The 24,713-nt window shown below is 40.4% G+C and overlaps 2 protein-coding genes across 15 annotated transcripts in view; one reads left to right on the top strand and one right to left on the bottom strand.

The window, feature by feature from the left end:
- The window catches only part of LOC147122779 (folliculin-interacting protein 2-like), a 98,781-nt gene extending 77,769 nt beyond the window's left edge, over positions 1-21,012 (top strand). For 3 of the 4 annotated variants that reach the window (XM_086010673.1, XM_086010665.1, XM_086010657.1), the window contains 5 exons: positions 1,237-2,698; positions 5,706-5,862; positions 7,492-7,689; positions 14,643-14,758; positions 15,829-21,012. In XM_086010673.1, coding sequence (XP_085866799.1) covers positions 1,237-2,698; positions 5,706-5,862; positions 7,492-7,689; positions 14,643-14,758; positions 15,829-15,907 — 2,012 coding nt within the window. In that variant the 3' untranslated portion in view covers positions 15,908-21,012. Of the gene's footprint in view, positions 1-1,236; positions 2,699-5,705; positions 5,863-6,694; positions 6,858-7,491; positions 7,690-14,642; positions 14,759-15,828 lie in introns of those variants that run through there. The other variant, XR_015081605.1, reaches the window with a different exon arrangement.
- Positions 1-24,713, bottom strand: part of rapgef2b (Rap guanine nucleotide exchange factor 2b) — a 1,083,630-nt gene that overhangs the window by 405,556 nt on the left and 653,361 nt on the right. The window lies entirely within an intron of this gene.

The following is a 24,713-nucleotide window of genomic DNA, read 5'->3' as shown; positions in this document are numbered from 1 at the left end:
GTGTTCCTGATGCACATTTCAGCAAATCAGTATGATTAACTTAACAGCACCTCATAGCGTTTATAACCAATCATATAATTGTGACAGTTGATTTTTTTTTGCTCTATCTGCAAATTAATTAGGTTTAGCTGGGGGGCAGGGGTCCTCCTTGTTTAATACTTTATGCAAACAGCAGCTGTTCCCTCAACAGGTTATTATTTTGTAATGGTAAAATACTGCCCCCTGGATGTTAAAATGTGAACTGCAGCGATTTAATTGACTTGAAGTAACTGCAGAGATGCCAATTTTCTGTTCAGTACGGAAACACCAAGTTTGTAAGTAAACTTGGAGTTCGAGTTTCTCCAAGTTTTGCTGATTTTAATGTCCTGTGAATATGCAGAAGGAGATTGTAAAGGCTGTAGCTGTTTTTGTAGGATTCGGGTGAATATCCCAGGGTTTTGGAGAAAAGGGGTAGAGTGCAATCATGGTGCAGCAGGCTCTGAAAGTAGCAGGAGCGGCTATGGTGGTTCTTACAAAAAAAAACCCAGGGTGGAGGTGGAATCAGGGAGAGAAGCACAGACGCAGTAGTCCAAGAGGCACTAGTGGTAGAGCAACGGGAAACTGTTTGAGAGAGTATGAGATGATAGTGTACAGGAAAAGTGGAGCCGAGAATTTAAAAAATAAAAATAAAATAAAACTATTAGGAGTAAGAGAGACTGAGAAATGCTGGTCCGTGTACAAGTATCTCGCTTTATAATAATTAAGATTATAGGTCACTTCCACCTAGTATGCGTCCCCGTTAGGTTGGAGAGTCTGTATCAATGTAAATTATGTGTGGTCTGATGGAAGAAGCTGGCTTGATGTGACAAAAAGCTGCCTTTGTTTCGTGCTTCCTCGTGATCTTGAAGAAAGAACAAACTTGCATTTATAGTGCCTTTCACATCCTCTGGACATTCCAAAGTGCTTCACAGCCAGTGAATTATTTTGAAGTGCAGTCACTTTTATTACGTAGGCAACACAGCAGCCAATTTATGCACAGCGAGGTCCCACAGACAGCAGTGAGATAAATGAACAGTTAATCTGTTCTTTTGAGGGATAAATGTTGGCCAGAACACTAGGAGAACTCCCTGTGCGTCTTTGAATAGTGCTTGGCATTTATGAACATGAGGCAGGTTTATTTTCCAAAAGGCTGTATAATATTTTCAAAGTATCTCAGAATATTTAAAGTTGATACTAATTCTGTGCATTCCTTTCAAGGTGATCTATATGGAGCAATTGGCTCTCCCGTGAGGCTCACCAGGACTGTGGTGGTCGGGAAGCGTAAGGAACTAGTTCAACGCCTACTTTATGTCCTTAGTTACTTTATACGGTGCTCAGATCTTCAAGAAAACCAGCTAATGTGCAAGGGGAAACTACAGGAAGGTGAGAACGTCCAAGCAGGAACCAAGATCACCACTGCACTGGAGAAGGGAGAAGTGGAAGAATCTGAATATGTAGTGGTCACTGTTCATAAGGATGACCCTGCTCTCGTGACTCCAATTCGATCTCCGACACATGCTGGGAAAAGAAACATCACAGTTACAGATAAAGTAACACAAGTAGATTTCAAACCCAAGGCAGTCAGCAGCGGAAAGACTGAATCTGATACCTGTGAGAGGTGGACTTCTGGGCAGTGTAGTGAAATTCCCTCAGTTGTGCATGAAGCCAAATTTTACAGTGCTAGCACTTGCAGAGAAGTCACAGTGTTGGTTCAGGAACCCAAAAAGGAGGCCGTGATGACTGTGAAAGGGGCTGCATTGTGTAACACAGAGACACACATGCTTGGGAATGAGGCAGCCGGGCTAACTGAAAGATCTTCTGATTCTACATCACCTACTGCAGCAAAGTTGGCAAACAGTCCTCCAGTGAAAAAGTCTCCAGCTTCCAGTGACCTGCCTGGAAAGAAATGTCCAGGCAGGCTTCCTCAAAGGAGCCCACTGCTGCAGGACAGAGTGATGTTTCAGATTGGATGTTCACTATCACCTGATTCAGATATTGAAACTAGAAGGAAGGAAATGGAAGAAAAGCTAGAGCACTTCAGGGAGCGCCAAGGTGGCGAAAACAACAACAACAACAATCACATGCAGAAAGCTATTAGTTTCTCGGAAACCGATGGAGTAGATCAACCTGCCGAGAACCAACAAGAGATGGCTGAGGTTGTAGAATGGGTGCAGGCAAAGCAGAACCATTGCTATGTAAGAATTCCTTCCTGTGAAGGAAGTACTAGTATCTTTGATAAATATTTCACTGAGGACAATGGCATTGAAGCAAGCACGGGGGATGAGCGAACTAACCAGGTTGCTAATATCACCATTGCAAAGGAACCGGCCAAATCATCTGGATCCTCAAGTGGAGGAAATACCACAGAGAATGCTGAAACAATGAGGACTTTGTGCTGTGACGGTATGGAGACCACTCCTCATGAATCAGTTAACACTTATTCTGGCAATCAGGACTGTGGGGGCAGAGCCCATGCTAACATCCCCTGTGGGGAAGATGAAGATTCTGGGGAAAAAGTTACTTTCAGGATCGACGGTGACATTCCCAGGAATGAAAGTTCTGATAGCGCTCTTGGCGATAGTGATGATGAGGATGCGACCCATGATTCACCGACACACAGACTGGAGTGTTGTAATGAGAGGCATGATGGTATGGAGGAGTTTGAACTTCCGACACCAAGGCAAGATCATTTATAAAAGCATGGTTACAAAATATTTGCATGGAAGAAAAAATTCCCCCAAAAAGGCCATATTTTGCTTCTATGATGATTATGAATGGATGTACTGTGTGCAGTAGAGCCATATAGTCCAGGAATTTTCTTGGTCTGTGGTGAGTTAACTAATCCCAATCTGGCCTGCTTGTGATGTGACCCTTTCCCAAATTGGAAAAACTTGATCCATACTGTCTAGACTCGTAGCTCAGGAATGGACACATGAGTGAGCTACAGAGAACTGCTAATGCCCAAAGAGCTATAAGTCCATATTCAGGAGAGAAAGGGAGAAAATTTGAAGGGAAATTAGGAACAGGAGTAGACCAATTAGCCCCTCGAGCCTGTTCTGTCATTCAATGAGACCATTGAGACTGATTTGTGACGTAACCTCCATATACCCGCCTTTGCTCCATATCCCTTAATATCTTTGGCTAACAGAAATCTATTGATCTCACATTTAAATTTAACAATTGATCCCGCATCAACTGCCGTTTGTGGAAGAGAATTCCAAACTTCTACCACCCTGTGTGTCGAAGTGTTTTCTAACATCACTCCTGAAAGGCCTGGCTCTAATTTTTAGGCAATGACACCTCGTCCTAGATTCCCCAACCAGCGGAAATAATTTCCTTCTATCTACCCTATCAGTTGCCCTTAATATCTTCAACTTCAATCAAATCACTCCTTAATCTTATAAATTCCAGAGAAGACAACCCTAGTTTGTGTAATCTCTCCTTGTAATTTAACCCTTGGAGTCCAGGTATCATTCTAGTAAATCTACTCTGCACTCCTTCTAAGGCCTCTATATCCTTCTATGGTGTGGTGCCCAGAACAGAACACATTTATCCAGGGTTTTGTATAGCTGCAGCATGACTTCTAACCCCTTGTATTCCAGGCCTTTATATCTAGAGGACTGGAATGGAAACCATTTGGTCCTGTGGCTTTGTCACTCTTGATGCCATTATTTTCTTCATTACTGTTAATTTACTTCAGTTGATTATGGTGAGTCCCCGTCCCTGATTCAAAATTAGTTTCCTTCGGGTATCTGGCATACTATTCTCTTCCTCTACTGTAAATACTGCCGTAAAGTAATTTAACATGTCTGCCATTTCCTTATTTTCATTTATAATATCACCATTATCAATTTTAAAGGGGCCCACATTGCTCCTGACTACCCTCTTTTTCCTAATTGTAAAAATCTTTGTGTTGATTTTGAAATCCCTTGCAAGTTTCTTTTCATAATCTCTTTTTGTAGCTCTTGCTATCTGTTTTGTCATCCTTTGCTGTTTTTTTGCATCTCTCCCAGTTGCCAGGATCTGTGCTATTTTTTGCATTTTTGTATACTTTTTCTTTTAATTTTATGTTGTCCCTTACCTCTTTAGTCATCCATGGCTGCTTTTTTTTTTGGCAAGTAGCACTTTATAGGGGTATAAACTGATTCTGTATCATGTTGAATTTTTTTTTGAACACTTTCCACTGATCTTGTCATTTTACCCATTAACAGATTTGCCCAGTTTACTGTGGACAGTCTCTGTCTCATCCTGTTGAAGTCAGCCTTACCTAAATCTAGAATCTTAGTAGCTGTTTTGCTGCTCTTCCTTTCAAACACAACGTTGAATTCAATCATGCTATGGTCGCTATTCGATAAATGTTCACACACTGTTGGGCTGTTAACTAAATCCGGCTCATTACTCATTAAATCTAATATGGCCTGCCCCTTGTTGGTTCTAGGACATATTGTTACAGAAATCTGTCCTGAACATACACATTTGCTGCCTTTCTGACATGAGCTTGTCTGCGCCTATGTGAAAGTTAAAATTCCCCCCTTAAAATCACACTGCCTTTGCTACATGCTTGTCTAATCTCTGCACTAATACATTTTGCCACTTCACAGCTGCTATCAGGTGGCCTATACGCAACTCCCACTACAGTCTTAAATCCTTTTTCTATTTCTTAATTCTACCCATAAAGTCTCCACTGCCTGCTTACCCCTCGTTATGCCCTCTCTTACCTTGATTGCAACATGATTTGTTTCATCAGAAACAAGTTTATCAATGCACCTTGATGGTCTTGTGGTTAAAGGTATTGCCTTGTATGGTACTAAGCCCTGTAGACCAGAAGGTCCTACATTCGATTCCCAGTCTCTTAGCTGATCTCGGCTGCGGTAACAAATCGGGTGCTACAATTCGTCCATTGGTAGCTAGGAAAGGGAAAATCCGCCTGATCATTGTTTAGTTATTCCTGCTTGAAAGTGGACATTGGATGACGAGTGGATACAATTAGACTGTGACATCCTCCATGATTGAAAATATTACCCACACTCAGAACTCAGGAATGAGCAATGACCACTCGGGCATAAAAGAAAAAAGAAAGACCTATATTTATATAGCGTTTTCACGGCCTCCGGACGCCCCAAAGCACTTTATAGCCAATGAAGTACTTTTGAAGAGTAGTCAGTGTTGTAATGTTGGAAATGTGGCAGTCAACTGCACACAGCAAGTGCCCACAAACAGCAACGTGATAATGACCAGATAATTTGTTTTTGTTATGTTGATTGAGGGATAAATATTGTCAGGACACAGAGGATAACTCCCCTGCTCTTCAAAATACTGCCATGGGATCTTTTATGTCCACCTGAGAGCGCAGACGGGGTCTTGGTTTAACGTCTCATCCGAAAGACGGCACTGCCGACAGTGCAGCACTCCCTCAGCACTGCACTGGAATGTCAGCCTAGATTTCTGTGCTCAAGTCTCTGGGAGTGGGACTTGAACCCACAACCTTCTGACTTGGGGGTGAGAGTGCTACCCACTGAGTCACAGCTGGCATTCATAGCTTTGGAGGATGTGCCTTTGAGAGGGGGAGAAAATTAGCACAAAAAGGTCAATCTGAATTCTAATTGTGTGTTGCAAAATAGGCATTTTAAATGTTGAACAAGGCTGTGTGTGTATATTACAACTGTTCCCCTGTGGTTGTCTTGCAGCATCAAAATGAGCAGCAGGCCAAGTATCAATAACTTTGGAAGATCCTTGTTTGGTGGATACTGTTCTCAGTATGTCCCAGATTTTGTGCTACATGGAACTAGCTCTGATGAGAAGCTGAAGCAGTGTTTAATGGCAGATTTAGCTCATGCTGTGCAGGTAAATGTGTTATATGCATTATCACTGGCAAATACTATTTTAGCATCTTTTGTCAACATATTGTGGTCTTCAGGTAAGGTAGGAGCAGGAGTAGGCCATTCGGCCCTTCGAGCCTGCTCCGCCATTCAACGAGATCATGGCTGATCATCCAAACCCTAGCACCCGGTCCCTACACCGACAGCCATCCCACCCAAGCCCTATCCCCATAACCCCAGGTATTTAATCCCCCCTAACACTAAGGGCCAATTTTTTTAATCATGGCCAATCAACCTAACCCGCACATCTTTGGACTGTGGGAGGAAACCCACGCAAACACGGGGAGAATGTGCAAACTCCACACAGTCACCCGAGGCCGGATTTGAACCCAGGTCCCTGGCGCTGATTGGCAACAGTGCTAATCACTATGCCACCGTGCTATTGGGAAATATCAGAATAGATAGAATTTGTCAAGTGAAAGTAACATTGGATATTATGCAACAAAAGCCTGCTTATAGAGATTAATTTTGGAGGAAGGAGGAGATTGCCTGCATCAAAACATGCAAGTAAATTTGAGACTAAACTGAGAATTTTAAAATGTTGCACCTATATTCTGTGCCAGTAGATAAAATGATGGATCAGAAATAGAATTAGGGCCAAAGGCCAACTCTTAGAAGTAAGCAAGATCTAGCAGGGGAAGTGGAGAGTATATGTTGGACACATCTTGCTTATGGAACCTCAATTATGTGCCGTAATGGATGGACCCATGGGCAGATAGAAGTTCCAAATTACGTTGCTAATTGCAGTATTTTGAATGTGCTGCTTCTCCCCATCTGCCTTCATCATTTCTCTTCAGCCGTCCTCCCTGCAGCAAGATCAGCTGGTGCTGGAACAGTTGATTTGTTGCCTCAAAGCTCCCCCGCGCACTCTTATGACCTGATGTCCACAGGACTGAAAGCTGTGTTGGTGTCAAAAATGCTGCCCAGTGCCAACCAATGATTCCCCAGCTACAAACAGTGGTATGCATTTCCTTTCAACAATTCTGCTCACTTCTCACTTAAACATCAGTAGAGAGCCAACATGTTTAAGCACTTTGCTGTTCAACAGAGCATGTGCTGAATTCAACACCAGATGGTTATTCTAACAGTTAGTGCAGCATTTAGTATATGCTCAGCTCAATGCAAGACAGTCTGTTAACTTTAATGTTTACTGTTTTGTCAAGAGCGCCACAGAGGCTACCAATGGGATCTTTGGCTATAAGAATGTACTGCTTGTAGTTCTCGCCATTATCTGTGTGTGTGTATGATTGGGGGGGGGGGGGACGGAGTTGGTTGGCATTGGGAGCATTTTTAGCCAGCTGTCTTAAATCCAGGGGCTGGAGTAATTTGTAGGTGTGTAAGAGCTTTCAGCCAGCAGATCAGCTGATTTTGCAGAACAATGTGGGGCAGTGAAGAAATGAAATTCTGCCAGCTCCACTTGCTGCTGGTCTCCCATTTCTACAAATACTCTAGCAGCTAATTAAAATTGCAGATAATTGAAGTTCCATGGCTGGAACCTGAAACTTGTAGTCTCTCCTCAAAATAATCATTTACATTGTTTTAAAAATCATTTAATAAGATCAAAATGTTAAAATTTTTCCCCTTTCTACTTTAGCACCCTGTTTTAGATGAGCCCATTGCAGAATCTGTCTGTATTATTGCAGACACCGATAAGTGGTCAGTCCAAGTGGCTACAAGCCAGAGGAAGGTGATGGACAACAAGCTGGGCAAAGAGATACTGGTCTCTAACCTTGTGTCCTGCCTGCTCCAGTCCATTCTTCAGCTCTACAAACTACAACTTCCACCTGATTATGTAAGTATGACATCACTACTAAATAATGTGTTGCAATTTGTCCAGACTGCATTGCCACGACAACTTATTGTGCTACTGGGTGAGGCCCATTGTAGAAATTACTTATCAGGAAACAAAAGGGTAGAACCAGTGATGCAGTTGCTGCTATATGTACATGAATTTGTTTTGGGAGGAGTGCAGCGGGTGTAACTGATTACAAGTCAGAACTGTGGCAGATGTAACACAATCAATGTGAGAAATGGTTACACAAACTATTTAAATGTTCAGTATGAAAAGGTTTTCAACAATAGACATTGCATTGTAAATTAATGGGTAAGATTACAGTTGTGTTTTTTGAGCTTGTATATTACTTTTGCCTCTCCCAATTGTACCTCATAAGCGAAAAATGCACAGCACCATCGGTGGCGCCTTCGAGGCTATCCATAGGATATACGGCACAGAAACAAGCCATTCGGCCCAACCAGTCCATGCCGGCGTTTATGCTCCACTTGAGCTTCCTCACGTCTTTCTTCATCTAACTCTATCAGCATAACCCTCTATTCCCTTCTCCCTCATATGCTTGTCTAGCCTCCCCTTAAATGCGTCTATACTTTTCGCTTCAACCACTCCCTGTGGTAGCGAGTTCCACATTCTCATCACATTTTAGGTAAAGAAGTTTCTTCTGAAATCCCTATTATCTCATTACTAATTTCATCATCCAATGTCATGCCCACCTATTCTATCTCCCTGGTAAATACTGAAGCAAAATAATTATTTAATATTTCTGCCATTTCTCTATAGTTACCTGTGGTATTATACTATCTGTCCCATAATGGCCCTATTCCTATCCCAGCCTTCCTTTTTTTTTTATTGATGTGCTTGTCAAATATTTTACCATTTTCGTTTTATGTTCCATGTTAGTTTAATTTCATAGCTCCTCTGTCTTCCTAATTGATTTTTTGACTTCTCTCCTAATCTCTTCGTATTCTCCCTTATGCACTCCCCTGCTGTCTATGTACTTAATGTATGCTTCTTTCCTTACCCTTAATTGTTCCCTTGTGGCTTTATTCATCCATGGAATCTCATTAGTGTTTAGTTTGCTCTTTCCTGTTAGTGGAATATATTGCTCCTGCACACTCTTGAACACTGTTTTAAATGTTTCCCATTGCTGTTCTACATCATTGTTTGCCAATAATGTTGCCCATTTTATTTTCCCAAGTACTATTCTCAGCCCCTGAAAATCGGCTTCTCTCCAATCTACTACCCTGGTTTTTGTCATATTTCTGTCCTACTCAATTATCATCTTAAAGCGTATTATATTATGGTCACTATTGCCTAGATGTTCCCCTACTTTTACTTCTCATCTGCTCTGGTTCATTCCCCATTACTAGATGCAATAGCAAATCCTCCCTTGTTGGGCTTTTTATATGTTGGGTTAGAAAGGAGTCCTGTACACATTGTCGGAACTCCATTCCCTGATCCCCTTTACCTACCTCTTCTGTCCAATTAATATTGGCGTAGATGAAATCCCCCCATGATTATTATTGTTTTTTTACTAATTTCCCTAATTTGTCTGCATATTTCTTCTGCCTCCTTTCCACTATTAGGTGGTCTGTAGGCTGTACCTATTAGTGTGAGTCATCCTTTTATTATCTTTTATCTCTATCCATATGGATTCTATTTTTGTCTTGCTGATAGTTGCATCACTTTTTTTCTACTGCCATCATGTTATTCCTTAATAAGTACGGCTACTCCACCTGCCCTTTTTCCCCTCTCTATCTTTTCTAAATATGTTATACTCTGCCATGCTTAATTCTCAGTCCTGCTTTTTCTGTAGCCATGTCTCAGTAATCCCTACTATGTCTGGTTCCTCGCAACACATGATTGCCTCCAGCGCCTCTGTTTTCGAACATAAGAAATAAGAGCAGGAGTAGGCCATATGGTCCCTCGAGCCTGCTCCGCCAATCAATAAGATCATGGCTGATCATCGACCTCAACTCCTTTCCCACCCGATCTCCATATCCCTTGATTCCCCTGGAGTCCAAAAATCTATTTATCTCGGCCTTGAATATACTCAAAGACTCAGCATTCACAGCCCTCTGGGGCAGAGAATTCCAAAGATTCACAACCCTCTGAGTGAAGAAATTCCTCCATCTCAGTCTTAAATGGCCTACCCCTTATCCTGAGATTATCCCCCTTTAGTTCTAGACACTCCAGCCAGGGGAAACAACTTCTCAGCATCTACCCTGTCAATCCCCTTCAGAATCTTGTATGTTTCAATGAGATCACCTCTCATTCTTCTAAACTCCAGAGAGTATATGCCCATTCTACACAATATCTCATCATTGGACAGCCCTCTCATCCCAGGAATCAATCTAGTGAACCTTCGTTTCACCGCCTCCAAGGCAAGTATATCCTTCCTTTTGGATAAGGAGACCAAAACTGTGCACAGTACTCCAGGTGTGGTCTCACCAAAGCCCTGTACAATTGTAGACTTCCTTACTCTTATAATCCAACCCTCTTGCAATAAAGGCCAACATGCCATTTGCCTTCCTTATTGCTTGCTGTACCTGCATTCTAGCTTTCTGTGTTTCTTGCACAAGGACACCCAAATCTCTCTGAACACCAACATTTGAAAGTTTCTCACCATTTAAAAAAATATTCTGTTTTTCTATTCTTCCTACCAAAGTGAATAACCTCACATTTTCCTACATTATACTCCATCTGCCACCTTACTGCCCACTCACTTAGTCCATCTATATCCCTTTGCAGACTCTTTGTATTCTCCTCGCAGCTTACTGTCCCACCTAGCTTTGTATCATCAGCAAACTTGGATACATTACAATCGGCCCCTTCATCTAGGTCCTTTAATATAGATTGTAAATAGCTGAGGCCGCAACACTGATCCTTGCGGCACCCCACTAGTTACAACCTGCCAACTTGGAAAAAGATCAGTTTATCCCTACTCTCTGTTTGCTGTCTGTTAACCAATATATTACCATATATTACCCCCTAATCCTGTGAGCCCTAATCTTGTGTAATAATCTTTTACGTGACACCTTTATCGAATGCCTTTTTGGAAATCCAAATATACTACATCCACTGGTTCCCCTTTATCTACCCTGCTAGTTACATCTTCAAAAATCTCTGACGATTTCCCTTTCATAACTTGATTAGGCAGAGTCAACATGGTTTTGTGATTTTTTTTTTAAATTTTTTTTTTTATTTTTTTATTTTTTTTTTAAGTGCCCTGATATCATTTCCTTAACATCGGATTCCAGCATTTTCCCGACAACTGATGTCAGGCTAACTTGGCATGTAGTTCCCTGTTTTTTCTCTTCCCTCCTTTCTTGAATAGCGGTGTTACATTTGTGACCTTCCAATCCGGTGGGACCATTCTAGAATCTAGAATTTTGGAACATCAATACCAATGCATCCACTATCTCTTCAGCCACCTCTTTTAGAACCCTAGGATGTAGGCCATCTGGCCCAGGGGATTTGTCGGCTTTTAGTCCCATTAGTTTCTCTAGTACTTTTTCTCTAATATTAGTTACGTTACGTTCCTTACCCTATTAGACCCTTGGTCCCCCACTACCTTTGGTATGCTTTTTATGTCTTCTACTGTGAAGACAGATACAAAATATGTGTTTAACATTTCAGCCATTTCCTTATTCCCCATAATAATTTCTCCTGTCTCAGCCTCTAAGGGACCAATGTTTACTTTTGCTACTCTCTTCCTTTTTACATACTTGTAGAAGCTCTTACAATCTGCTTTTATATTTCTTGCTCATTTTCTCTCATTCTATTTTTTTCCCTTATCAATTTTTTGGTCAATCTTTGCTGGTTTCTGAAACTCTCGCAATCCTCAGGCTTACTATTATTCTTTGCAACATTATAAGCTGCTTCTTTCAATCTAATGCTACCCTTAACTTCTTTAGTTAGCCACGGTTGGATCACTTTTCCCATGGAGTTTTTGTTAATGGAATGTATTTTGTTGAGAATTATGAAATATTTCTTTAAATGCTAGCTACTGCTTATCTACTGCCATACCTTTTAATCTATTTTTCAAATCTACCTTAGTCAACTTGCCCCTCATACCTCTGTAATTGTCTTTATTTAAGTTTGCGACTCTAGTTTTAGACTTGGGCAAGTCACTCAAAATGAATGTGAATTTCTTTCATATTATGATCACTGCCCCAGAGGATCCTTTACTGAGATTGCTAATTAACCCTGTCTCATTACACAGTACAAGATCTAAAATAGCCTGTTCCCTGGTTGGCTCTATGACTCATTGTTCTAGGAAACTGTCCCGACTGCATTCCATGAACTCGTCCTCCAGACTACCTTTGCCAATTTGATTTGTCCAGTCTATATGAAGATTAAAGTCCCCCAAGATTATTGCATTACCTTTGTTGCATGCTCCTACTATTTCTTGATTAATATTCTGTCCAATGGTACAGTTACTGTTAGGGGGCCTATATACTACTACCAGTGTTTTCTGCCCCTTGTTATTCCTTATCACCACCCATACTGATTCTATTTCCTGATCTTCGCAGCAGAGATCTTTTCTCGCTACTGTCCTTATGTCATCCTTTATTATCACAGCTACTCCCCCTCCTTTTCCATTCTGCCTGTCTTTTCGAAACATTTAGTTCCCAACCTTGGCCACCTTGCAACCATGTCTCTATAATGGCTATTAGAACAAACCTATTGCTATTTGTGCCACTAGTTCGTCTATCTTTTTATGAATGCTTCGTGCATTCAGGTAAAGTGCCTTTAATTAAAAAAATTTTTTACCATTATTCCCTGCTGCACTGCTACCATTAAACTCTTCACCTGACCCCGCCCCCCCCCCTTTTTTTAGTTTAAAGCCCTATCTACAGCCCTAGTTATTCGATTCGCCAGGACGCTGGTCCCAGCCCGGTTTAAGTGGAGCCCGTCTCGACGGAACAGCTCCCTCTTTCCCCAGTACTGGTGCCAGTGCCCCATGAATTGAAGCTCCTTTTTCCCCACACCACTCTTTGAGCCATGCGCTTAACTCTTGATCTGCTTGACCCTATGCCAATTTGTGTGTGGCTCAGGTAGTAATTCAGAGATGATTTACTCTTGTTTTGCTTATTAATTTAGACCCTAGCTCCTCAAACTCCCTCAGCAGAACCTCAGGTAGAACTAACAATGTCGTTGGCTGCTACATGGACCACGACAACAGGATCCTCCCACTCCCACTCCAAGTTCTTCTCCAGCCGCAACACAGCCTTCGGGACTCTTTCGCAGCTGCAGAGAACAGTATCTATCCCCCTGATTATACTGTCCCCTACTACTACCGCATTCCTTCCTTCTCTTTCCTCCCCCCCCCCCCCCCCCAAAATTTGGATGGCCCCCTGTACCACCGTGCCGTGGTCAGTTTGCCCACCCTCCCTGCAGTCCTTTTTCTCATCGAGAAGGGCAGAAAGTACCTTGTACCTGTTGGAAAAGGTCCAGGGCTGAGACTGCTCCACCACTACATCCTTGGTCCCCACACCTTTCTGACTCGGTCACACCCTCATATCCCTGACCATTGACTAACTCTAAAGTACTACTTAACCTAAAGGGTGTAACTGCCTCCTGGAACCAAGTGTCCAGGTAACTCTCCCCCTCCCTGATGCATCACAATGTCTGCAGCTCGGACTCCAGCTCAACAATTCTGAGCCGAAGTTCTTTGAGTTGCAGACACTTACTGCAGATGTGGTTGCTCGGGATCGCGATGCTCTCCACATGCTGCATTTGCGGCACACCACCTGCCCTGTCATCTCTAACCTTGTTTTATTTATTTATTAGTTAATTAGTTAAAGATTTTATTCAGTTGATATTTTAGGTTTATTCTTTGATTATTTTATTTAGTTTAAGTTAATAATTTAATAAGTGCTAGCAAGTTACAGTTTCTCGGCTCTTAATTTAACCCCCTTCCCTAACTTAGAGCAAAAAAGAGCTGTAATACTCACCAACCAATCACCTACCTGTTCTCCTATGATGTCACTCTCTGTTTTTGAATTGGAGCCTTGTGTTGCCGCTGCTTTAATTCTGGTCCGCTCTCGGGCTGCTCTTTATCCTCTCGCCGCTGCTTTAATTCTGGTCCGCTCTCGGGCTGCTCTTTATCCTCTCGCCGCTGCTTTAATTCTGGTCCGCTCTCGGGCTGCTCTTTATCCTCTCGCCGCCGCTTTAATTCAGCTCCACTCTCGGGCCGCTCTTTATCCTCTCGCCGCCGCTTTAATTCAGCTCCACTCTCGGGCTGCTCTTTATCCTCTCGCCGCTGCTTTAATTCAGCTCCACTCCCAGACTGCTCTTTATCCTCTCTCCGCTGTGTGCATTGCTGTACAGGCAGTTTAACTCATTTTTAATAGGATTTCCCCTCATATTTTATGTTTAACCATCTTTTTAGGCTTGTGTTCTATAACTATTTATTCCCTTGACATCAATGTCCTCCCTTACTTTATTCGTTCCTATTCTCTATTCCTGGTTTTGATTTATAATTAGGCTGGTTACATTTCTTGTAGATCCCTCCCCCCATCTTACTAGTTTAAAGCCTTTGCCACCTCCCTGTTTACCCTTTCTGTTAGGACACGGGCCCCATCCCAGTTCAGGTGGAGCCCGTCCCCAGCCTGTTTTGTGCCATTTCTTTATGTAAGCACCTTGTGTAAAGGCAGGTTGTTGCTGCTGAATATAGGGGATCTGTATTGCAACTTTCTACACGGCCAACAGCATACATTGTATATCTGTGCTATGACAATTGATGCATCAAAAAGCCTGCATTTCCCCCTTCAAGAGGTACTGTTTCAAAAAGTAACTAACATTTATAAAATTTATTTACATTTTTTGAATATACAGATTTTATTCAAAATTGTTCCATGGGGAAAGTCTGTTTTGATGAATTTCATAATATTTTGTTCTGGGATAGTTGAAGCAATTTCTGACATCTCCATTTCTTTTAATTGCAGTGTGTAATCCATCTCGAGGATAGACTTCAAGAGCTATATTTTAAAAGCAAGATGCTGTCTGAGTACCTGAAAGGCCATACTAGAGTGCATGTAAAAGAACTGGGAGTGGTGCTGGGGTAAATCAGAACTTTTAAGCTACTCCGTATATTACACTGGTTGCCTTCAAACAGATTGAGAATAATTGTCTTTGTTAAATAGTTTTCACTAAACTAAGCTAAACTTCAGTGAGGTTATGGCAGTATAATTTCTAAACTTGTGCAGATTATTTTATGACAGATTTTTGTATTTTAAATTGTTTGTGCATCTCAGTGAAAGTGGATTTTTTTTCCTTTTGCACCATATTCACTCTGCTTTTAAAAACATTTGACAAATATTTTTGGTTTTATAAATAGTTTATCAAATTCCAGCATTTTGCTATTTTTGTGTAAAAATAAGCTTGCCCTGCTGTCTGCCATTGCTTCACAAATTGCAGCCCATCGCAAAGATTATGTTGAACTTTATAGTGTGCTGCTTCCTTACGCTGAAGTCTGTGTAGCTGATCTGTTGTAACAGGTTTGTTTCAGGGTTAACATTTGATGGGAGAATTTAATTCCTACCTGTTTGATTTTAATATACATATCTAGTTATATTTTTTCAAGTTCATAATCAGTTTAAACGGTCCCAAAAACGTTAATATATTCCTTCACATATTGAGAGGAAAGCTAACTATGACTAGTTTAGCAAAATAATTCAATTAAAACTAACAAATATATGATCCCACATAGGGTGCATGAGAATAGAATGTGGAAAGGTTTTCTGGTTCGGTTTGCACTTGTCTATTAACCCAGCCTCTAATTGGTCGTACTCAATTGGAGTATGTCTGCCCACGAGGATGTCTACAGTCTTGCAAAGGTCTTCTGTACTTCTGTTTGAATAGTACACATGGGACATGTGGTTGGGTCACCTCTTTCTGTACACAAACCAGCTGATTTTGGGAAATACATAAAAATAAGGACAAAATGTTAGCTTTTATGTAACTGTCACTTGAGGCTGTTATTTGAGATGTCATTCCATGAAGCGCCCAGCCAGCAGTCTTTAATTGCTACACTTTCTTTGAAATGGTGCAGTTTCTTTTGGCTTGCCGTATAGATTTTTATATACTAAATGTTATTTGCAGCAACTTGCCAATTCCACTTTTCTTTTACAGGATTGAATCAAATGACTTGCCTCTGTTGGCTGCTGTAGCAAGTACTCATTCTCCATATGTTGCCCAGATACTCTTATAAGCTAAAACCTCAGAACAGCCATTGTCCAGAAGGGACAAAAAATCAAACTGAGATGGCACTGAGTTGGAAAAAAAAACTTCAATATACTCATGGACGGATGCAACTCTTGCTCAGAATGATGACCAGATCAGTGCTACAGTGTGCATTCAGTAAGGTGATGGTGATCCTATAAACTGCAAATGTTCCATCACCTTTCGGACAATTTCTGGGGTACATGTCCGTCTTATCAGTGAGGAATTTTGATGACTAGTGCTTCAGATTTTTTTTAACATAACTTAATGAAGTCCGGCAAAATCATCAAACACTAAAAGTGGTTGCAACTAAAGCATGTATTTCATACAAAACAGACCTCTCTATATTTAAAAAAAAAAATAGACCAGGCTCTCATGCCGTCTTGAATGCTCGCTTTTGTGGTGTTTTTGACTTTTGAGTCACTTCAGCAGTTGCCTTAACTGGTGCGTAATTGAGTATTACAAAAATTATACATAGCATTCCTATTCAGAAGAATTTGAAATTACATCTATCGATTTTACATTTTTGAATCGCTAGGATACTGTACTATCCTGCAAAAAAAAAAGCACAGCAAAAAATAGAGCTATAGCATTTATCAGTTTACTATGTACAAATGGTTTGACATGAGTTTTTTTGTGAGTTTAGTTGTGTATTCATCTTTAAAGGGACAAAGAAGGCGTAATATTTTTTAAAACTTTTACAGGATATCTTTAAATGAGCGTTTACAATAATTTCTAAAACTTATGCAAGTTAACATTGTTCTGTTAATCAAGCAACATATGGAATATTGGGACGAGTATTGTGACATCAGCTTTGTACAAAAAGAAACACTGCGCCTTTTGCATTTAACGGATAAGGTTATTAGATGTAACTGACGAGAGTCATGCTAAAAAATTCCCAGACTGACACTAGCAGAGCAGTCTGAGATGTTGAATGACAGGAATAATGAAAATTGGGGTTCTGAGGGGCGGAGGGGGAGGACCTGTACTCTTGCTTGATGTGTTAAATTGTAAAATGCGTATGGTAGTCTCGGCTAGTAAGAATCACACAGGCTGCTTTATCAAAAATCTATCTAGTGATGTGTGTGTATTTAAAAAAAAAAAAAAAAAAACTGGGGGAGAATTCCAATTAAAAGCCATAAATAACTCAAGTGATGACTATCCCAGAATATGCTGATACTTCACTCAGTGGATGGAGCATGTAGTGTGAGGGGAAAGGTTTTACAATATACCCAAGCCAATATTATTCTCTGTAGAACTGGATAGTGAGCTCACTGACCAGTCACCTTTGTGAAATAATGCAGAGAACTTTGGAGATGATCTTTCTGCCATTAATTTTAGCACAAAAGGTGAGGAGAATACAAAATAGGATTTCCTATTTTGCACGTGTTGACTTTTTTGATAAAAATATTGGCTGGAAAAATTTCACTGTCTCTCTCCATTTTTCCACCCCCACCCTCCCATCCCACCACCAAAAGAAAAATCACCTCCTTAGGGTTTGTTACTTTGCATCATAAGGCAAGTTTCACTTTTGACGATTTTAGTTCTGAGCAGACTGGGCAAAGCTTCTGTAAAGGCAGAATTTTAATCTAAGTATATATTTGATCATCACATAACTAGAATTATGAAGTAGGAAGAAATTGTGAAATCCACTATGAAAATATGTCTGAAGGTTGATGCTTGATCTTGCTCTTGTATTTTGTGAGCTTAAGAGCTGATGCTCTGGTTCAGTTTTTCCTTCAGCCATAATGTTGTGGAAAACTAGGTTTATTTGGTGTGCCTCTGGGGAAACTGGAAATGCAGCAAGTTTCAAATCTAAATGTTGATAATGTTCCAATAAATAAGCATCATACCTGAGCATGAGAATATTTCTGTGATAAAATAAGTACATTGTTAATTATTTCAGGGGAAATGGGGATTTAACTATTTAGGTTTTGCCCTTAAACTGTAAAATGATGTAGAAACTGGAAATCCTGGGTGTGACTACTGTTTGAGAACAGCATGCCATTTGATTTCTTTCTTGCCACAAACCATTCTCAGTCACCGATGATATAGCATTTCAAACATTTCTTGGAGTCCAGCAAACTTCAAAATTGACTTCTATTTTAATATATTCTAACTCCTCAAGTTTTCAATTTAAATTATTCTAAGTACATAACCCCGCAAAACCTCCACTGCAGTGATTGCAGAAACTGTTATTCATGAATTGAATTCTCTAAGTCTGGATATTTGCATTACTCCTATTTGTTACAAAAAATAACTTGTATGCATCACGACAGTGGGAAATGTGTTATCCAGCATGTGTTGGCACCAGGCTCCATAGTTTAAATATTGCCTTTGATCCCACTTTTGTTACCCACTGGAGCTGCAATGGCATATGGAACATGTCATCCCAAAATAGGATATACAGCACAGTTGCGAAGCCAGAATGAGGTTTCAGCTGCCTGACTCCAAGATCAAGATTTGGCTGCTGGATGGAATTAATGTGTCACTGCTTAAGCTTGGTGACCAGTAGCCACACATTTTGATTCCTTACTGTTTAGTGGCTAGACTTGGAGATGAAAAGCATTTTGTCTGCATTGAGTCATGGCGCTAAATCCCATCATTCTGTCATTCAGTGCTCCAGTACATTCTGTTTTGAAATGAGCTAGCCAATGCATTTTATTCTCTTCCCTGTTATTGATTTTCAACCCTTTCTAGAAAGGCCGCTCACAAACTTATTGGGAGTATTAAGGCATCTTTGAATAAACCTCAGATTTGTTTTTTCTAATTATGCCCTTAATGAAGAAGCGTTAAATACAGAATTATCCAATTCGTGAAGAAGCATTATGTCATGGTATCCTTGCTGATGGAACTTAACAGTGTAAATCATTTTATATTTCAAATGAATTTTGTTTCATTTTAAAAATGAACAAAAAGTAGAGATGCTCCTGAGTTGCTGATAGGCCTATTACTTTAGGTAAGCTGAAGTTCAGTTAGCTGTGGCTACACACCTAAGCTGCAATTGACCCTGTTTCCAAAGTGTCACTCATTTAAACAGATACAATGTGTAGGTTCACTGTCTTATTGCATTAAATTCGGGCAAGCGTGGAATTTGATTGGAAATATCAAAATTGATCTATTAAATAATGTTCTGAATCTACCAAGATATTTCTTGTGGCATATTCATCATTATTTATTGGGTTGCTTTTTTTTTGGAATTAACTCTCTTTTGCTGTTCTTTGAATGTCCTCTATAAATTGAAAGATTAAGTTCAAAACCTATGCTAATCAAACTTCAGAAGCTCTTGTCCGATCACATGGAGAATTAAATATTGTAGGGATAAATGTCACCATGTTCACTAAGTTATAAATTTATATTAATGTGTATTTTGTTGATTTTTCTCCCCCCCCCCCCCCCCCCCCAATCCACCTGAGCCATTATGTTGCTACATAAATTCACTGGCAGAATGCCAACCAATGAGTGAGGTACATTTATCCTGAAGTACTACATTAGTGTTATTAAAGAAAACCCTTCAATCTGAAGGTTTAGCTTTCAGTAATGTTCTCCCAGTATAGCTTTAGAGAAGAGAGTGCAAAGCTTGTAGGTTACAGTAGTAAACGTGCTTTTACTCAATGACTGCACTCGTGTACCAGTGCCTTGATTGTCCCTTTAATACTGTACTGTAGTTGAAGCAGGTTATGGTGTTCTCATTGTTCAATCAGTCTGTTCATCTGCAAGCAAATCCTGTAAGAGTGGGTGTGGTCAGATTTTTCCCCCTCTTTGATTGTAGCCTGTTTTAGTAAGAACATTTTTTTTTTTGTTTCCTTGCTTCTCCACGTCAGATTGTTGTCAGATCCAGTAAGAGTGCTGCTGTTCTGTTTATTTTTGCTTGAATCTTAAAATTATTGCATCCTTTGAATGAAAGTGAAACAAATGCTGTAGTTTCACTCTGTATAACTCAGTATATTACTAAGTTCCTCTTGTGTAAGTACCTGGCATTTAGCACATTAAGTGGGCTTTTCTACACTGTCAAAGCTTAATCTCAATACATCAATTTTTTAATGTGGAAAAATTGAGAAACCTAAAAATTTTCATAAAGCTTTTTTTTTAAAAAGAAAACTCTGAAGTATGTTTCTATTTTAAGTGAAAGTTTAAACTTACTGGCGAATTCTGAGAAATGTTTCTTGTTAAAACTACCTCAGTTGACTGACAGGAATCCAAACCTCGAGTTCCTTATGTTTCCGATGTCTTACCTGTCTAAATTTGTCCTTTTGTGTGTTTGTTTTTGAATTTTGCTATAAAAACAAATTCCTAAAATTGATAAATGGCATGATGATGAAAAGCAAGTTTTAATTATGCTTGGCATCATTTTTTGTGTAAGTAGCTTTTCTGTTGTATTACCTTTTATGAAGTTTGTGTAGAATGAATTTTAAAAACACTGTTCTGCATGAGAAATGATGGTTCTTGAATGTGACTCTTGAGTAGTATATGTAGCTGACACAGGTATCCTTAATTTGTCACTTATTGTCCACATCAGTGTTAAAATTAAACTAGTTTTACTCTAATCATCTCCTTCAGACACGTGAAATCTTATACATAAATCTAAGCCAGTTGGTTTGCAATTTATTCTGGAAGCCACATGTGTGAAACTCTGAACGTGCACAACCTGGTGCCATTTTGTGGTACCTAAAATTTTGATCTTTGACTTCAATATTTTAGTACTGTCGATCATTTTTTTTAAACTGGAGTTAAACTTGTCTAATTTGCTCAAATAGCTTTTTAAATTTCCTGTCAATTTGTATTAAGTAACAATTTGTTGCAAAATAGGAAATTTGAGGCAAACCGTTCTGAACTATGGGCTTGTCTGCTTATAAGAAAAAAAAAAAATACAAAAGTGTGCCACAGAATTAGAGGTTTCAGAATAAAATGCAACATGGGCTTTTCAAGTGCAGCAAACTTTATAATACGCTCTACATTGTCATTGTTATCTATTCAGTTCAATGGTGTGAGGATTGAATAGAATGTTAGGAAGAGTAGATGTGTAGGTATTTCCATGAACATGTCAATGTATCATTTCTGATCTTTTTATGTGCAATAAACCATTGGATTATATACTTGTGTATTTTTTAATAGATCAATAATTTGTTGAGCCTTCTGTGTGGCATGCATTTCCTGTACATTAAGCTTACGTCCTGTGTTGTTTGTGATTCATGCTTTTTATGTCAACACTGCACCAGGTGGTGCAATTTGCCCAGGTCCACTCTTCCAATTGTTTCTGCACCTTGAGTGTTTTTAAGATGTCTTGTTGGGTAACTCCAGTCATGTTTATGCCACACAGGGATACCTATCGAGAGACACCTGGGATAATAGTTAGCTACTCGTTTAAAAGTGCACAAGTAGTAAGGTGGCAAGTAGAGTTTGGGATATTATTGCAAGGAATATGAAACAAAGCTCTATACTTGGGCTTTACAGTAATTTCTCTCCAACTTTGGAGTATTGTATTCTGTTTACTTAAGAGAACCGAAGGTTTATAGGGAAATGATTAAGAATTTTAAAATGATGGGATTGGAATCAGTCCAGTTGGTTAGCTTACTTAAGATGGATAGGGATGGCAGAGGTTATTTATTTGCAATCCTTAGTCAAAGAGTTAGGTTCGATGCCAGAAACCCATGTTTTTCAGAGAGTCATTGCATAGGGAGCAGATTGGGTATGGATTCATTGTTAACATCTTCCTAAGTGAAGAGCACATTTCAAGTTATAAGGTAAGTTGTCAGCTGAGCTAATCAGTAGTGGTCTAGCTTAGGGCCTTCATCCCCTTAAGAGAGCAGAGTAATTTCCTAAAATATTTTCTAAATTAGTCATTTTTTTTCTGGGGAGGGGGTGGGGGTTGCCTCCTAGGGATTACATGGTTAAGGGGTAGTTAAATGGTGTTTGCGGTTGCTCTAAGTGGCTGAGGTGAGCTTGATTGCTTTTTCCTATCCTTTGTATTTTTGTTATTCTTTCCCTCTTTCTCCCATAAAGTGCTGTGGGGCATGTTTTTATGTTAAAGATGCTATATAGATGCAAGTTGTACTTTTACCAACAATTATCTTTTGATTTTTGTCATCCAAATAATTGGATAAGTACTTTTGTGGACTTTGCCTGCTGGTTCTACAGGTGAATATTTTCTTTCCTTTTATTAACTCTAAGTGTCAGCTTGGCTCTGCTGAGTGCACTGAACTCTGAAGCTTGTGAGTTTTAGATGCACTCCAAGACTTAAGCACATAATCTAGCTGACAGTGCAATACTGAAGGAGTGCTGCATTGTTGAAGGTGCTGTCTTTCAAATGGAACAATAAACTGAAGCCCTGTCTGCCTGGTGGGTATAAAAGATCCCATGGCACGATTTAAAAAAAAAAAAGTAGAGTTCTCTGTCCTGACCTACATTAGTTCCTCAATGAACACCACTAAACAGATGAACTGGTTATTTTCATTTACTGTTTGTGGCACCTTGGCTGCTGCATTCGCCTACAAAAATAGCAATGACTACAGTTCAAAAGTAACTTACTGTCTGTGAAGCTCTTTGGGCATCCTGAGGATATGAAAGATTTATATATTTTTTAAATGCCAACTGTCTTTTAACTCCATGAAATCTTGCTAATCCTTAGAATTATTAAATCATTGCTTTGCCTCCATTTTGTTCCCCTTTTAAGAAGTGATGCAGAACATGTAATTTAATCAGATAATTAATGAAGCAATTCCACGCACAGCACAGTTGACCCTAGGATAAGTAGCTTCCACTTTTTTCCCTACCAAGTGCAGCTAGCATTGACTGGCTTCTTGAGCAGACAGCACTTTTACCAAATGCTATAAAATGCAAATAAATTATTAGTACAGTACTAAACACACAAATATCCACTCTCCCCATAGGTACAGAACCTTCTGATAGGGTATTGAACCGTATAGACCAGAAAGCCTGATTCAAGCCCATTCTGATCCCAACTGCTGAAATACCATAGTTGGCCTCAGTGTCCCTGGGTAGCAATGAGCCAGGGCTCCATTCTTGCTTGCACTCCAGTGACTCCTACTGAAAAGCACATGTGTTGAACATCAGGTGAGCCCACGGTTAGGCTCCTCTCTGTCTCTTCTTCACTGCTTACCCCCCACCCCACCCAGGCCTTTAACGGAATCCCTTACTACAGCAACAACTTGTATTTATAGAGCACCTTTAACGTATTAAAACGTCCCAAGCACTTCACAGGAGTATTATAAGACAGAAAATTTGACACCGAGCCACATGAGAAAATGGGACAGGTGACCAAAAGCTTGGTCAAAGAGGTTTTGAGGAGTGTCTTCAAGGAGAGGCGGAGAGGTTTAGGGAGGGAATTCTAGAGCTTGGGGCCTAGGCAACAGAAGGCATGGCCACCAATGGTTGAGCAATTTACAATCCGGGATGCTCGAGGACAGAATTATAGGAGTGCAGATATCTCTGTGGGTGGTGTGGGGCTGAAGGAGGTTACAGAGATAGGGAGGGGTGAGGCCATGGAGGGATTTGAAAACAAGGATGAGAATTTTGAAATCAAGATGTTGCTTAACCAGAACCAATGTAGGTCAGCGAGCGCAGGGGTGATGGGTGAACGGGACTTGGTGCGAGTTAGGACACGGGCAGGCGGGTTTTAGATGACCTCAAGTTTACGTAGGGTAGAATGTGGGAGGCCCACCAGGAGTGCGTTGGAATAGTCAAGCCTAGAGGTAACAAAGGCATGGATGAGTGTTTCAGCAGCAGATGAGCTGAGGCAGGGGTGGAGACGGGTGATGTTACGGAGGTGGAAATAGTTGTCTACAAAACACAAGTATACAGTTCTCTAACAATCAAGACTAGTTGGACCTTCCTTGCTCTTTGTAACACTTTGACTTGCCTTTAGCAAAACAAGCCAAGCAGTGAGACAATCTTACAATAGATGACGTGAGGAAAGGTGCTCCACTACTATTGTATTTATAAAGCAATTTTAATGTAGAAAAATGTCCCATGGTGCTTCAGAGGCATCAGGAAAAAAGACGCTGAGCCAGAGGAGGAGTCTGTTAAGGTGGGTATTATGGATAATCTTAAAGGAGAAGGGGGTGGGAGATGACTGAAGGCACAGCAGGAAGGAATTTGGCGAGTGCAGAAGCGGCCAGAGTTAGAGGAACAGAAGTATGGTAGGTGTGCAGGGTTGGAGCTGGGGAAGGGTGAGGCCAGGGAGGAATTTAACACACTAATGAGGATTTTAAATTTGACGTGCTAATCCATGGAGAATTACTGAATCATTACTTCACCTCCCTTTTTGTTCCTTTTATGAAATGATACAGAATATATAATTTAATCCGAATTAATGGAGCAATTTCATGTACAGCACAGTTGACCCTGGGATAAGCAGCTCCCAATTTTTTTCTGGGCTGAAGTCCATTTCTCCGCAGCTTCTGGATCTTATAGTGACCTCCAACTTCGCCAAGATTTTTCTGTGCACCTCCTGGCTCTTCATTTCCATGGAAGTACCTTCAGGAGCGCGTCCTTTAATTCTTTACCCATCAAATAGCTTCTGGACTCACTCGCCTTCCGCACCTGTCTCTGAACCTGGACATCAGTTCGTCAATGTTCCAAGCTAACTCCACCCTATCTACATCAACTTTATCCCACCATGGGACCTCTGACTTTAACTTTGGACTCCCTCCTAATGCGCTTCAGCATGAATGAGGTTTGAATGGCGGGTAGGGGCAGTGATGAGCAACGTTAGAGGTGGAATTGGGTGAACTTTATGCTGGCGAGGACATGGGATTGGAATGTCATCTGGGGTC

This window comes from Somniosus microcephalus, chromosome 2 (assembly GCF_052327205.1).
Source record: "Somniosus microcephalus isolate GS21.2 chromosome 2, FLI_Smic_1.0, whole genome shotgun sequence".
NCBI lineage: Eukaryota > Metazoa > Chordata > Chondrichthyes > Squaliformes > Somniosidae > Somniosus > Somniosus microcephalus.
This window is presented reverse-complemented; position numbering and strand designations above follow the sequence as displayed.